The 16,982-nt window shown below is 39.0% G+C and overlaps 1 protein-coding gene across 4 annotated transcripts in view; it reads right to left on the minus strand.

Moving 5' to 3' along the window:
- LOC309691069 (nck-associated protein 5-like) overlaps window positions 1-16,982 on the minus strand; it is a 102,451-nt gene that overhangs the window by 66,502 nt on the left and 18,967 nt on the right. For all 4 annotated transcript variants that reach the window (XM_082508602.1, XM_082508601.1, XM_082508600.1 and 1 more), the window contains exons 2-4: window positions 16,351-16,486; window positions 6,287-6,377; window positions 3,164-3,334 (exon numbers count right to left, since the gene is read on the minus strand). In XM_082508602.1, the coding sequence (XP_082364728.1) occupies window positions 3,164-3,334; window positions 6,287-6,377; window positions 16,351-16,379 (291 nt within the window). In that variant the 5' untranslated portion in view covers window positions 16,380-16,486. The remainder of the gene's footprint in view (window positions 1-3,163; window positions 3,335-6,286; window positions 6,378-16,350; window positions 16,487-16,982) is intronic.

The following is a 16,982-nucleotide window of genomic DNA, read 5'->3' on the forward strand; positions in this document are numbered from 1 at the left end:
TTTTGCAGAGTCTCTTTCTTATTGTTGAATCATGAATTCTGACCTTAACTGAGACATGATAAACCTATGGTTCTTTAATGTTGTTCTGGGTTCTTTTGTGACCTTGACCTCCTGACTCGTTGATGTGCTCTTGGAATAATTTTAGTCAGCCAGTTACTCCTGTGGCCACTTCACCACCAGTCCAAGTTTTCTTCATTTGTAGATAATGGCTCCCACCGTAGTGCAACGGAATCCAACGACTAAGAAATGGTTTTATAACCCTTACCATACTGATAGATGTGTTGCTTTTTCAGATCTTTTTGCCTATTTCAATTTGTCAGACAGCTTCTGTTTAAGTCATTTCTTGATACAACAGGTTTAAAAAAAATTTAAAACTTTGAAAACTGTTAAATTTTAAAAAAGAAAGAAATGTATGATCAGTAACCCCATTAAAAAGAAGAATTTGTATCCCTGAAGCAGCAGCAGATTAAATTTCATGAGTATTTCATGGACTGCTGTGAGACTGTGTTGAACAGCCAACAGAACAACACAAGCAAAGCCGAGTGAATTCACTCTTTTTTTTTCTCTGTTTTTCTTCTGTGAGGCTTTTCAGTGGATATAAGCTCCATCAATAATGGCTGCCCGAGATCTCAGCAGATGGCGAGTCCTATGACCTATTCAGCAGGGAAGATGTAACGGGGGGTGGGGGGGTGCATACTGTACATTCACTGGAACACTGACTCCAAATGTTAACTACCCTGGCAGCCTTTTAATTATCACCTCCTGGATATGAATAACTCCTTTGTCTTCTGCAGTTTCTGTGCCCTTAGGACCGCGCTTCAACATAATAGAGCCTCTTTTGTTGTCCTATTCAAAGATGGACAGAGGCCTTACAAAACACGATGTGTGTGCTTGTTTTTCTTCTGCTTTGCTCACTGTTTAAAAAAAATGAAAGCACCATACAGACTTGGATGCTCTGAGCAACATATAATGGCTGTTAATTATCATTTGCAAGCAATTCAATTTACCCCTTAACATCCACCAGGTTACTGGCAAACCATGTAGGGGTAGGGTTATGCCTGCACATTGTCCACATGCTAAAAAAGCATAGTTTCAGAAACTAGAAGATTTATGTGTTAATTTAAAGTCTCGTACATGCCATTGGACAACAAGATTTCCTTCTGAATATGCGAAATAACTGAAAATGCCATACAAAAATGTGACCCTAAATCTAAATCTGAACAGGTAACGTGTAACCTAGTTAATGTAGGGTTCCCATGGGTCATTAAAAAGTCTTAAATTTTGAAATGAAAGGAAATTTTTTAAATAGGTTTTAAATTGGTTAAAAATATTGCTACTGACTATAATTTCTATATATTAGTAAATCCGTATCAAATAAATTTATTTTAGGGTGTAATTACATGGTCTGTAACACTAGGGGGTGCTATACTACTAAAATAGTTCTACTATTACACAATAACCCAGTCGCACTAGAGTAAAAATAGGATGGCAACCACCCTACGACAAGGAAAACTAGATGGTTGATAGTTCAGCACGCTCAAACTCATCATTTTATTACAAGGTGATAGCAAGTTTGCTGGGCTCCCACACTGCAGCAGATTTGTCACTATCGGGAAGAATCTGTGGTTCTGGCTGTAAGTAGTGATTTTATATTTAATGGTAATTTCTTTGGATGTGATTGGACAACAGATTTGCAAAAGATGAAAACAGATAAGTGACAGATAACTGACCAATTTTTCACAGTTAATAATTTATTATCACAAACAAATTGCATGTAATTGCCAGCCTGACAGAACGAACGCATCTTATTGCCATTCGGACTCACCAAAGTCACTGTGAAGATGGCGGCTGACTGTGACTGGTTGCAATACTGGTCTTGTCTTCAAAGCAGCCATTTCAGAGGCAATGAGATCGCAGCTTTGGTAATTCTGGTTGTGCTTCAATTTCCAACCACTGTTTCATCTTGTTTTTATCTGTGAAAACCGCTATTGGTAAAACTCTGGATTTTGTAAAGATCAACAAAACTATTATTTATAACACAAGAAAACCAACGATGCCACTTTTGTCTTTAACTTTATTTATCAGCAGTGCTCATACAAGGACTTAAAAACCTTCAACAATCACAGAGAAACTGAACTGTTTCCATTATTGTCCACAGGCTCTGTGGTGTCCCACATAATGACCCACCCAAACGGTTTACAACACCTAGTTTTAATTGTTTTCAATTAACTATGCACCACCCATCAAATTTAACTTCTTCAGCTCCAGCTGAATATATATAGCACATATATAAATGTGACTTACCTACCAAAATAAAAAAATGTAGCGCCATTATCAAATGGCTTTCCTAAAACAGGAAAATAAGATGAACTAATGCTAATTTTAGGGCCAGCAGCTGCTGGGTATGACAGAAACCCTGCTGACAATTACTGAAAATCCTAAATTCAAGTGACTTTTTCACATTACTTGTGTTTTCTGCCCAGAAGTCAGAAATCCAAAGAAATTAACTTCAGTGTCATGTGAATCTCGTGGTTGCTTTGTTTTATGTTCTATATAATTTAAAGGAGAAATGGATCTGGGTTCTTATGGCGTAAGGTCTTAAGAAGCATTGCTTTCGTTTTCTTTTAATAATGGTGCAGGAACTCTGTGTTAAGAGGCTGACTTGAATAACATAGACATTTAAAAACTATGTGTTTAATGCTCCCTGCTTCTGGGAGATTTGAGTTTTTCTTCTGATTTCTTTAATAATGTAAAGCACCCTAGGCTTCGGCTAACACTTTTACATTTCATCACCACATAATGTTGTCTGACACCTTGTGAATGGCATCTTGAAGCTATAACAGCACAATCGGCTTACCTGCTGTTGACCTCACTGTTTTTGAGAGTGGGAAAAACTAACACATAGTTTATATTCTTAACCGGTCACGGTGAAAGCATTAGGGGTGGCCTACAACCACATAATTTTGCAACCATTAACACCTACTCAATAACCCTTCCTACATAAAGATACAGCAGTCAGAGTTATGTTCATCCAATGCCACCTGTTTATTTCTAACCATCAAATGTAATATGTTTAATTAAACATATTTCTCAGTCTGACATGGTGAAAGTGAAAAGTTGTGGACGAAGCCTAAGAACTGGACCGTGCAATCCACTTTATTACCTCGAGCGCTCTGAGCCGCTCCAACAGGGGATTGCTGTCCTTTGAATTGTCCTCTAAACCGCCGTCGCCACCACCGGCCTCGGGCGAGGTGGACATCTCTGTTGTTGGTGTGGCAGATGTGGGACCCTCCAGACTGTCCTGTTGCTTCCACATTTCCTCCAGGAGTTTGTCCTGGAAAGCAGAGAGCATATCAAACATGCATGCCTTGGAGTCACAAAGAGATGAAAACTAAATGCTCCATATTCCATAAAGCTCCAGTTATAAGAGCAATAAATCTTGATGAGCTGCACACTGAGAGCTGCAGCCACTGCATAAATAAAGCTGCTCTGCTTCACTTCAAAGATTTATTAAACTTCTATTATTTATGCTAAAATGTGCCAGCTAGTGCTCTAGGCTACTGGATTATGTAGACATTAAAAAGAAGAGGCTCCAAAATGGAGTCTTGGGGAACTCCATACCATTTATCTACACTTAAATTAGACCCACTGTGCTTTTTCCTTTTTGATTGTCTCATATTACCTGTAACTGGGATGGATTTTCATATTAAACATGGCTAAGGTTTAAAATAATAAGGTCAAAGAATGTAGACGTAATCCCTGTGAGACAAAAGCTCAGACGGCACACTGCTCTAAACATTCAGTTTCACACATTTTTTTTCCAATCTTGGCCCTCTATGATGTCATAGAGATGAGATATCTCTATTATGGTCATTTAAGGCACACAGCTTTGGCTATGGGCACAGAAACTCCACCCACATATTGTTTGCGAGTGGCAGCCAATAAGAATAAAGTTGGCATAAAGGGGGAGGGGCTATAATGGATTGTCTGTACTCGTACACGTGTATTTTGGCACTTTTTCTGTGTGCTGTGGACTTTTGTCGACACATGAACGGCATTTTGGACACTGAAAACTGAGCTTTTCACAAACTCCTGCCACAGTGAAGATTTTCAAAGACTCAGTTTCTGCATTTAGACACGAACAAAGTCAGCATCAAAGGTGTGCACCTTTGGGATGCTAGTTTAGCTCAGTGGGTGAGCAGGTATGCCACATGACCACAGTTTGTGCCTTCCATCTCTCTCTCCACTTTCTTCACCACAAATGTGCCCCTAAAAAATAGTCTCCAAAAAAAAGGGCTTTTATCTCCTCTTTTCATGTCAGAATGTGTTATTGTATGTGGACTGGACTGGTCAACGTTTCTTCAAGGTTAGAGTTATATTACCTCCTGTTGCTTTGACATGCTCTTGACAACACTTAAGATGGTTTTTCTGTTTTACTATTTTATTATTATTATGGTATGAATCAGAATACTTTATCGATCCCAGAGAAAATTATGTAATGTAAGGATTATTCTGAACTGTGAATCATGCAAAGCTACTCTAGGAAAGTCAGGAATAAGAACATGTTAGTAGTAAACAGTCCCTATTCTTTAGATGGTATTAGAACAGATTTAGCAGTGAAATAAGTAGCACTTAGCCTTTTTCCCAGTCATGGATCAAGCATAGTCTTAGACTAAATGAAAACTTTCAATTAAACTTCAACTGGGAAAAGTATTTAGTCTGAGATTAGTGATAATCCATGTCAGAGAAAATAATTCCCACACTTTCAGTGGATATAAGTTAAGACCTTAAAAAGAGCTGAGCTGCCTCTGTGATGTTCTCATCATTTTACTGATACTCAGTTACAGAGTAAATGGAGTTTACAACATAGAATATAAAAGTACTGTATGTAGATGTTTGGAGACAGTGGCAGGAAGCAGAGCTGAAGATGCTCAGACTTTCACTGGGATTGACCAGGATGGACAAGTTTGAAATAGATACATCAGAGAGACTCTTTGGTTTTGAGGATTTGGAAAGAAATTTAGAGAGTCAAAGCTGAGATGGTTTGTAGACGTGCAGAGGAGGGATAAAGGATATACTGAACAAAGGATGTTGAATATGGGTCTGACAGGGAGGAGGAAAAGAGGAAGACCTCAGAGGAGGTTCATGGATGTAGTGAAGGAGGGCATGCAGGGGATGCTGTGACACAAAAAGATCCTAGAAATACTGTGGTGACTACTAAAGTGAGCGCTGAGAGAAGAAGATAACATACAATACATGGAGTATATGTAGCAGTGTAGGACATCCTTTTCTTTTTCCCATCACTGTTTTGGTTGATACACACAGTTCAAGCAATCTAAGCTTCATGCATTTTGCACTCTAATGTGTTTTTTGGAGCATCACTCATAGATGATAAACTGCCTGCACATGAGGCTGGCCCTTAATACAATGATGCATCATCTTTCACTTTGCATTATTAGTATAAAACTGCAGAATACAAACATTAAAAAAAGCTTTGACTCAAACAGGAGAAGATGGATCGAAGTATGAAAAGGACAAGATGGATAACGCTGAGATTCCTAATTATGAGACTTGTTTGCATTTGCTATACGGTTCATTAGCTCCTGTGATTTGCACATTTAGCCACACCAACATTACTCATAAACAACATCAAAGCTGAAGATCTGGAGCATGTGTGACTCTGTGTTCCCACAACACAATAAAATTATTGCATTGTGGGGACTTGGATCTATCTGGAGACACAACGCAGACCCCCGCAAGCTAAACTATTGCATCATTATTGGTAGTTCCATAAACACGATATTTTTTCATAAACACAAATATCTAAAAAGACTGTGTGGAAAAAGTATTTTAAATGTATTCATTGATCCCTAGTCATATGCAGTTGCATGGATGGATATTCCCATGCGTACAGCAGGTTTTAAAACTATGCATCATCCCAGCAAAGTGTCCATTATTATATATATTTTTTAATACTCCAGCAAGCACATGAAAATGAACCACATCAACCACCCACTTCTACACAAAGCATAAATGTATTATAAACTTGATTAAAAACAAAAAAGGAATTTTAAAGTGAGATCAATAGTGTATCTAAAAGTAAATCACCCCGTGTATTTCATCTATATAGTAAATGAAAAATATCATCTGTTAATTTATTTTCTTGTTAGAGTTCAAGACATTATTGCAAATAATGTTTGTAATTTGTCTGTTTCACATTATTTCAGATTTTTCTGAAACTTCCATACCCGAAAGAAAGAACTTGTGACTGAAAGTGTGTTGGTACCTTGTATGCTTTCATTAGGTCCAGTGGGTCCACCTTGGGCCCTTCCAGTGAGTCCTGGTTCTGTAGTAGCGTTCGCACCGTCTCCTCCATGCTGTGGTTAGGAAGAAAACAAACCTGTTAAAATATAATCTTCTTAATGAGAGATAAATTAATTGCAATTAAGTGTTGCAGGACATGTAAAAGGCTAATTATTATTGTGGATAATTTATATTTTAGAATACATTTTAACCATAGACATTTTATGGCACAGCTGCTGCTCCTCCACATCAATTTGAGCCAGCTGAAGTGGTTCAAGCGCTGCCCGGAACCCCCCAGCCCTCATCCTGGAGGAGACCCAGTGAAAACTAGAGAGATTATACCTCTATGGCTCTCAATTGACTTGGTTTCTTTCCAGAAGTGCTCAAGGAGGCTGCTGAACAGAGGGAGTAAGGTTATATCCCTGCTAGCAGCTCTGTGAAACTCATGACTTAAAATCTAATCTCAGTTTAATGGGAAATAGTTTTTATATCTTGTTCCCTATTACCATTTTCTATGTTATCCTGCTATCACTGGTTAGAATCAGGGAGCATTGGCCTCTGTGGGCAACTCAGTCTCTGCAGTGCTGTTAAAAAAAACCCTAACTTCTCTGAGATATACATGAGGTGCATTTTGGTGTCTGGGATACAGCTAGACTTTTCAGCCGCTGACACCAAATACCATTTGTTGTGGTGTTTTACATTTTTCACACATGATCGCCAAAAAAGGGCCTAAAGTTTCCCTTTCTCACATGTAGCACAGAGCAGGAAACGCTTCAGACTCTTCTCACAACTGGAAATACTGGACACGGGCACAGGCGGCAACATTATTGATGCCCACCTAAGCCTGCACCTTTCTCACAATGGGGACATGCGTAGAAAAATCCAAGACCCTGGTGAAAGGTTAGGTTTAAGCCTCAAAAATACTTGTTTAGGTTCAGGAAAACATGAAGGTTTAGTTTAAAATGCACAATTTTGCAACATTAACCTCTTCATGTTGAAAAATTGCACTACTCTGAATCAACTGCATTTACATGTGACAACAAGAATTCCTAACCAAGCATCCATTTCATCTAAGTCATTGAACCCGCTCCAGGCAGTGGATTAACCAATAAGACAACTGTTTAGTAACCAAAATTTTCTTAACACATCTCACAGAAACTTGAAGGAAAGTCAGAGACTGATCACTGGATTCATCATCTGGGTACCAGGAAAACTTTAAAAGAACCCAACTGGACCAAAGTGATGGGCCACCTCACTGACAGTAAATGGTAAATGGACTGGTTCTTATATAGTACTGTTAAATTTTACTGGAGTACTCTAAGCATTCACACCCATTCATACCAGCAGTGTTTTTCTGTCTTTTCTATGTGCTTTCTAGCTAATATTCACACAAGGCTTAGTGTCTTGCCTGAGTATACTTTGGCATTCAGACTGGAGCAGCTGTGGATCAAACAACCAATCTTAATCTCTGATTATTAGATGACCTGCTGTACCCCTTAACTCATAATGCCAATACAGCTTATAAAAACAATTTCATTAACACATTTCGGAGACAGACATACTGGAAAAATATAGTTGTTATTACTTTTTGTTCATTCATATATTAAAACTAACCTCAGACTAAGACTCCATCCTCTGTTTAAATTTTGATAATGGGGTTACACCTTAACATTTGGGTCACTGACCAAATTCTCCTTAATCTAAAAGTTAATGATAAGGCAGATAGCGAGTAGAGACATTAACATGTCTGCAATACAATGTAACTTTTCCAGGCTGCTGGACAAAGTAATGAAGTTCACTAATTGGAAGCAAAGGTGTAGAACAGGGAATATGAAGCTGTTACCAGTTGATCTTTAATAGAACATCTCCACACTTTATAATTTATATGTTGGCTGCATGAGAATTTGACATAAGTTGCATAAGCTGCCACTGAGAGGACAGTTTTCCACAACTAATAACAAGACATAATTTTTTTAGGTCCTCTACAATATAACATGATGTTAACTTCAAAAAACACAAAAAAAAGAGAGAGTATGTTATTAGGGCATTGCTACACAGTTGTAAACACAATTAGTCATTAGGTTTTTCCACTTAGCATTAGCTACTAACTTTCCATTGCAAAGCTAGTGTCCAATTATGGTTCCATCAATCTTGAAAAAACAAAACAAAACACAAGATTGTGCTACAATATAGATTTTCTGCATAATGGATTTTGTTTCCCCCTGTTAATTAAGGTAGATATCCAGCACTTGCATTAGCTACTCTCTCAAATGTCTGCTAATTCCTCTTAAAAAAAAACCCCTACTATATACAGTTGTTTCCTGATTAAAAAATAAATGTCAGATAGCATGTCTTTTGGATTAGTTAATTTTCTTTCCACTTGTTTTTTCTCTTGTTATTTGCTACAGTAACTTTATCTAGCAACACCTCAGTGGTACCCTCTTATACAAATACAGTCCTGTCCATCTAAAAATGAAAAATTAAAGCATACTCTAAAGAGTTGGTGTATTAGCAAGCAGCAATAGCTTTGGCTACTGACTTCCTGGTCCATCTTGTCCTATCAGTCATCAGTACTATCCACAGTCAAACAAAGTAAAAAAAAAAAAGGGGGCACTTGAAGGAATCATTTGTCCTAATTAGCACATTTTGTTTTAAGTCTGTTTTTCTAGCCAAGATGAGCATCCGAGCTAATATGACACGTGAGCAAAGAGGCTAATGCTAGCGAACACTAATCAAATTCAAATTCAAATTTTATTTGTCACGTACACAGTCATACACAGTACGATATGTAGTGAAATGCTTGGACAACTGCTCGTGACCTAAAGAAAACAAAAAAGGAAAAGGCTATGAATAAGATAGGAAATAAATATGAAAAATTAAAAAGGGTAAATTTAACTAGGAAGGAATAAAATATAAATTAAGGTTAAAAATGAAATAACTGTACAACACAAATTAGAATGAAGGGTAAATTTAACTGGGAGAATAAGATAAAATATATAAATTAAAGTTGAAAATAAAATAACTGTACAACAAAATACACAATATAGAACTATATAAGAATGTATGAAGAAATATAAATAAATATATACACAATAACAGCAGCATATACACAATAACAGCAGCGTGATTAATCCCTAGCTAAAGCCTTGCTCTACTCTCTACCTCCACTTTGTCTTCCTCTCAGTAACAGAAGGAGCTACCTAGCACCAGCCTAAGACAATAACACCCATCTGTTAGGATAGACCTTGATGACTAACCCAGTAGGAGCCTTGACTATCAAGCTCCACACGATTCTACATAGAGCTAATATGGCGCTGACCAAAAGGCTGAGGCTTCAGAAACAGGAATCTACATACCAATGGGTAAAATCTTTTACATTATGTTTTTTATTTTAGATGAAGTGACATATCTTATCTTCTATCTTATCTTATATCTGGTGGTGTAGCTGTTTTACAAAACTCACTAGTTTGGGGAAAACAAAGGTTCTTAAAGAGCTTTTTGGCTGGTAGCAGCTGACTCATGTGAATCATGAGAGTATCCACAGGCAGGACAAATTAACAATCAATTACTGATTTTCTTTAATGTTTGATTTTATTTCAAGCCATCCATAAAAGCGCTGCTGACATTTCTTCAAAGGGCTTCAGCTATATTTGTGTAGCTTTTGACTGTTATTTTTGTAATTATTTTCCCCTGGAGCTATGTATGCTTGATGGACGCTGACCATGCCTCCGTAATGTCGTACGCAGTGACATTTTGCCCTGTCACTTCCAGGCCAGCCTTTCCCTCTGTTAGATGTGTGCGGCACAGCCATTAGCGCCGGCTGCCGACTGTGAGCACTTCATTGGCATTGCTCTCTTCAGTCACTGCCACTGACCTGAAACAAGCTCAGCTAAAATGAAAACAGCGGGTGGGATGGTGGTGGGAGGGGATGATACTGAATTCGAGCAATCTTTGAGTTTAAAGCCCAGAAAAATGCATTTTAATCTGGATACATGCGGTCTGAGAGGCCAGATGTAAAATGCAGATTCCACTGTATGTTGCTCAACAGCTTCAGCAGACCATCAGTGCTGTAAAGTGTTGGGGGTTAAAATCCTGCCGGTACTACCCACACTGCACTTGTGGTGCTTTAAGTGAAGCACTTTGGATCTTACTGCATCCACCAAATGGAAAATTCAATGAAACATTAAATTCATGAACAACCACACGATGAATGCTCTCTGCAAAATCGACCGTGCTATGAAGCTAAACGCTGCAGTTTGAATGAGTTTGTATAATGACACATGATTATTCTTTTAAAACAAATGGAGTGCTTTTGCTAGGACATCTTATATATATGTACGGTAGTGACTTCCTGGTCATACACGAGTACATTCTGAGGAAGAAATTATTTTTTTACTTTGACATTTTGACAATTATAGATAGTCAGCTAATTCTTTTCACAAAGATATACTGATGTCCTTTGACTATGATTAAACTTAAAGTTCATATTTAAGGAGAAATAAAGTTCAGATCATGTTTCCTAGGGGCTTGTCGATTGGGAAAGACTGGGACTGTTGTGGAGGGTCACACAAATAAGCTAAACTCAGCCTTCCACAACAGTCCCAGCCTGTCATGTGACCACTTAGGAAAATTAATAATCTTCCTGAAACTTGGCTTGTGGACTTGTGTATAAAAGATGGATGAAGATGTCATCCTTTGGTGGTTTTGGACTCGGTATGCTGTCCTGTCAACATGTTAGTTTTTATCTTTCTTAATGGAACTTTTTATAACTGTAATGAGACACTTTTGTGTTATATATTTACATTTTTTATGTGTATTTATTTGAGTTTATTTGAGCTTTTCTTTACTTTTAAGATATTTTCTTAGTGTTTGTGTTTACATCTTTAGTCGCTTTAACACAGGAATTTCCCAAATTTATCTTATCTTCCATTGATTTTCTATGACTTTTCCATTTCATGGAACTGGCGCCTTTCCCAGCTGTCATAGGGCAAGAGGTTGCCAGTCTGTCACTGGCTTGTCAAGGCTCCAGTATTTTCTGTTTTGGTTTATCTTATATAATTAAAAGTGACATAAAATTATACTGGTGACTTATCCAGTTATAACTTCACATCTTTAGGACTTATGGCTTAGTTACAGTACTGCCAGATGTTATGTAGACCGAAATTCATATGCTATGTTTGCTAAGGGTTATTTCACGTATTGGCTTGGCCAGGTATGGCTCAAATATTCCCACACACCTAATATCTAACTGGCAGACTCGTACTGAGTCAGTGCCAGAACATGTGGGTCACACTTGGGCCAGAAAGACATGGTTATAAAGGCATAATCCAATTGTCATAAGACTACATCTGCTCCTCACGAGGTCCACCTGATTCCCATCAAAATTCATGTTGTTTTTACTGCCTCCACTTTCTTCCCAATCGGTCCTCCCTCACGCCACGCTGCATTCCGACTGACCGCTGGTCATTTGAAATGAGGCTAGCTGCACGAGTCATCAGTCCATCGCTGAAGGGAAAGTGGGTCTAAGGATCTCTCTGTGGGCCGTGTTCAAAATATATAATGTGAAGCTGAGTGCTCTCAAAAAAACAAGCACTCGCCCTGTCTGGCTCTGTCATAACGAGCTCTCGTAAATGCCACGCCATCGCAGACTCATCGCTGAGACATCTGACTGTCCAGCAGACCTCATTTCAGAGCTGCTGCCCACCGAGCTCAGGAAACAGGATTGGATTCCTTAAACATATTACTCTGTTTTATTTTCCTGTTTTGTCTTTTCACTCCCAGTCCCTCCGTTTTAAACTGTAGTCAGGGTTGGATTGTTACACTGGATAGACCTTTTCTTTGACAGGAGTCAGTCCATACACCAGAAAGAAGCTCTGGTTTCATTCAGCAGCTGTCGAGGTAGCTGTTCTCACAATCAGCTCCTAAAGAATTTCATTACTCTCGATTTCAGACGTATAATACACCGACTCCTCCTGACGATTACCTCTACAAATCAATCCACAACAGTCACACATAGCATAACAATGAAATACGACCTCTGCATAATAAAAGCCTCAATATCTTCGCCTATTTATTACAGCTGCATTCTTTTGAAACGGCTGATACAAATGTGGTGCTCATTGTTTTGTTGTCTGTTGAAGAAGACTGCATAATAAAAGAGTTCAGCAGAAGACCTATAAGGCTTTTCAATTATCATTTGGATTTAAAGTAGCAAGCCCATATTTACTGGGGGTACAAAGGTCAGAAATTATTGTGACTTCAGATAAATTATCAGACTTAAGCTGCTGTCAAGAGACAGAAATTATTCTGAGAGTTTGAACTGTGCAGAGATTATAATTGTTACACTTCAAAAGATGCTGTGATGTCACCGATTGGTTGTAAAGTTGTCTTCTGGGGCTTCAATTTTAGACCAAGGGTGAATTAGGCAGTAGTGAGGCTCTACTCTTCAGCACGATGCATGATGCAGTGCTTGGATAGTGACCATTAGTCGTACAACACTTTTCAGAATGTATTATGGAATGCTCTTGGGATGGATGGATATTTGACTACTTATCTAGGAAGAATTGGAAGAATCCATTTAAACTGGTTAGTTTCCTAACACAGTCTATAGATTTCCAACAGGGTTGAGATCAAGGATTTGGGAAGGTTATTCCAGAAGCTAAACATTAGCCTGCTTTATCCATTCCAAAACCAGGTTGATGTGTGATATGTGTGTTTGGAATCATTGTCCATTGATTCCTGTTGAAATCATTGGAACACCCAGTTGTGTCCAAGATTCAACTCCAGCTACTGATTGGAGGTGAAGTTTGTGCAATGTGCCAGTACCACATGCAGGATATTGACCAATGCCATGAGGATGCCATGCTAAGTTATTAGCTAATGCTAAAAACAAGAACTTGCTTAGCAACTGTGTGTGACAGTAGTAGTAATTATAAGTAAGCCATATTATTTGTTATTTAATGCCCTTAAAAATCATCCAAACCAGCCAACATGAGAGTACGAAAAACAAAGCAGCTATAGGTGCCTACCTGTGGGTCAAAACAGCCGCGCCCTTAAATTTAAAACATGTTATCGAACACTTAGTCCTTGTACAGTTGTCATAAAAGCGTGAAACTGTCCATAGGCACCAAAATGTTTTCGTCTCAGGTTGTAAATATGTTTATTCTTTCTGTAAAGTTGGACATTTTAAAACGGGGTTCTATGGGGACTGACTCACTGGGCAGTAGAAGAACTGCAGTTTTTGGTACTTGTGCTTCATTTGGCTTCATTCTATAACACCAGAAGTTTATCACTTTATAACAAAGCGTTAAGAATAATTATGGGAGTAAAAACAATCTAAAAATGTTACTTTACACATCTGGATAGATGAAATTGTCTTTTATTATTTCACCATCCACTGACACACATGTGTAGTCATGCATGTGTTTACAGTACGTGTGTCACACTGCTCCAGCAGCCGTGCAGATACTGGTCTTCAGTGACTCTTCCTTCACCCCTCAGATGATGCTGCTGCCGCTTTGTGATGTTTTGCCACAGGCTGCACTTTCCAAAGCCTGACCCTCAGCTATCACGCACAACAATGTATGAATGAATGAATGAATGGCCTACATTCCCCCTTAAGTAATGACCCCTTTCCCTACTTTGGTGTAATACACTCAAGCTCACAGTCTTTATCTTCAGCTCACTGAGTTATCCTGTTAAGTGTGAGTGTGGCATCCTCTCACAGAGGCTCTGTTTGTCAGTCAGCAGCTGGATTACATCGACTACATGATGATGTGTGTGTTATTTAGCAGTTTTGATGCCATGTGAGTTGTTTTATAAAATAGGAGATATAAAAATACAGAAGAATTTAATCAAATATTAGATGGAGTGGAACTTGAAGCTATCTCATAAAGATGTTTTTGTAAATAAAAGATGAGACTGAAAATATCCTGCAGAGCTTTAGCAGCTCAGCTTAAAGAGGATGCAAAATTAGTGTAATGAACAGAACACTGAGAGGCAGGATTTATTTCAAAACACTGCATTGGATGAGACGTGTAACAAGATAAAAAAAAAAGACTGAATAAAGCTGTTTTTAAAACCCTGACATTTAGTGAATGCTTCATTTGTTATTTTCTGATTTTAAGAATTATTTATTTCTTTTTATAATTTTTAACTGCCTGACACTTTGCTATCTATCAGGGACAGAGAGAGAGTGAAAAAATGGCTAATATCTTCTGTAATTTTCCTAAATATTGGGCAGCAGATCAAATATCTTCTGCTTAGCAGGGGAGGGAATTAACTTACGGTCACAAATATTGGAGGCCTAATCTCACACCTCGCTGAGCATATGCAGATCGAACTCGGATGACGGGGCACCGTCAGTAGCCTAACAGTTGGCTGGACATAATGCTTGGTTATTATTTCCCCTTTATCAGATGCCAGGAGGGGAGATCAATAAGTGGACATGAGTTTGAGTTTTTAGTGTGGGGCACTCCATTAAAACTGAGTAGATTCTTCTCATTTCAAAGACGACCTGCGGTGGGCTCTTACCTTAATGAAACCGCTGGACGACACCGCAGAAGCCCAGTGGTTCGTCACATCGGGCTGTGGCGAGCATTGATGGATATGCTTTAGATTGTTTGCATCCCAACTGGACAGTTTTTTATGGGCTGTGGCCAATGGATTTTAATAAACTGAGGTATGAGGTGCGATGTTAGAGGGGAAACTTTTTGAAAAGTTTAAAAAAAAAAAACTTCATGCAACCCTAAGTGACATACTGGCTTGTTATGTGGTGATGTAATGGCACTGAAGTAATTACACTGTAATGTAATATAATAAAGGTGTAGATGATTAATGGGTCTAATTGTCTACACCTAGCTCTGGATACTGACTGGTGGCATTTGAATGCAGCACTGTTGGTCACATGTGCAGTTCCTCTAAAAAAAAAAATCTTGAAAAAACAAGCTAGCTTCTGTTAGCCAGATAAGCAGCAGGCAATATATGGATGTAATGATGTTGCTGTCAAGACCATCACATTTGGGCCTATTCAGGCCTACTTTTGGCTCTCCCAAAAGTCATGAGCCGTGCTCGATATGGGTCATGACAGCTGTTGGATGAGCCAGATGTGGTCAAAAGTCATGACGTGGTTTCAAATTGAAGCAGTAGTGGCTCAGATGTTACAACACTTCAGATACTTAGACAATACAATGTGGAACTGTGGCTGGATTAAGACAGCCATATTTATCCTGAGTCATATCCATCCATCCATCCATCCATCCATCCATCCATCCATCCATCCATCCATCCATCCATCCATCCATCCATCCATCCATCACTTGTCTAAAGTCAGAAGGTGGTGGCAACAGGCTAAGCAGAGTATTCCAGACTTCTTTCTTCCATGCAAAAACTTTAGAGTTGCTCCAGGAGGATGAATACAAACAGACAAAATAAGTTTCTTCTGTAGGGTTGCTGGGCTCAGTCTTAGAGATAGGGTGAGCCTTGGAGATCCAGATGGCTCTCAGAGCAGAACTGGTGTTTCTTTGTGTCAGCTGAGGTGGTTTGGTCATCTGGTATGCGGCTGCCTCTGGGAGGAGACGCCAGAGTCAACAAATGGTCAGTGATTAGTTTTTTGGGGGCTAGATGTGGCCCAAAATGTCACATCATACCTGAAAGCTATGGCTAAGTTGAGACAGCCACATATGATATGATAGCAGATAAATTTAGGCACAGTGTGGGATACTTATGGCACTGAAAGAGCGGTTGCACTGCTAGTAAATGTTATATGAACAGCCTATGGCAGAGGCAGCTGCATTTACCATGAGTGAACACTGTCAACCAAACCCAAATGGAGCCCAAAGAAGACTGCAAAGTGGGACGTTTGGGGCAAACCATTATTGCAATCTCTGGTGAGACAGTCCCCACAAAGCCACGTCATAGTTTGTGTAGTCCATAAGCCCTCTTAGACTCTCACACAGTCTCCATACACTTTGTGCATCTCCCTCAAAAACATTCATAAACAGTCTTAGGAGAGGATGTAGTGTGAGTGCAGCGTGATGACTGTGCTACCTGGAGAAGTGTTGCTGCATTGTCACCATCTGCCGCCCACCCAGCTGAGGCTTCGCCCTCTCCCTTCTCTCCACACCCAGATGTTGTTTGTTCTCCAGCTGGGGATTATTATCACGGATCAGTCTTGATGGTGTAGCTGCAGGGCAAAGGAGTAAACACAGTTAGCTTGTTGTTAATCTCACATACTATAATCCCACTGAACATCAACCCCCCCCCCCCCATTTCTCCTTTGTTCAGCTTACACACTGTAGTTTTAAATTATTCATCCCTGTTTGCCCCACAGCTGATAGGTTGTGAGCTGGACTTCCTACTCATGACATTTAAAACAGGGCCTCGGGGTAATCTGTCATGTCAAACCCATGTACTGTGCATGTTGAAAAAAGAAGAAGAAAAAGCATGTTGTCATGGTAGCAAAAGTTCAGGTGTTGTAAATATTATAATGACTATAATACCTCATGGCTGCTCCTTTGGGTGTTTACCTGTCTGGATGGTATTCAAATGAAAAAAAAGCTGCTGGCCGGGAGAATTTAACACTTACAGTAAGCGTGGCCAATATTCGTGTCAGCAGCACTCATAGCTCTAATAAACCTGGCATAAATAAGTGGATTTCCAGTTTGTTTGTTTGTCTCGTT

Source organism: Aulonocara stuartgranti (genome assembly GCF_965226115.1).
Source record: "Aulonocara stuartgranti genome assembly, chromosome: 16".
In the NCBI taxonomy this organism is placed as follows: domain Eukaryota; kingdom Metazoa; phylum Chordata; class Actinopteri; order Cichliformes; family Cichlidae; genus Aulonocara; species Aulonocara stuartgranti.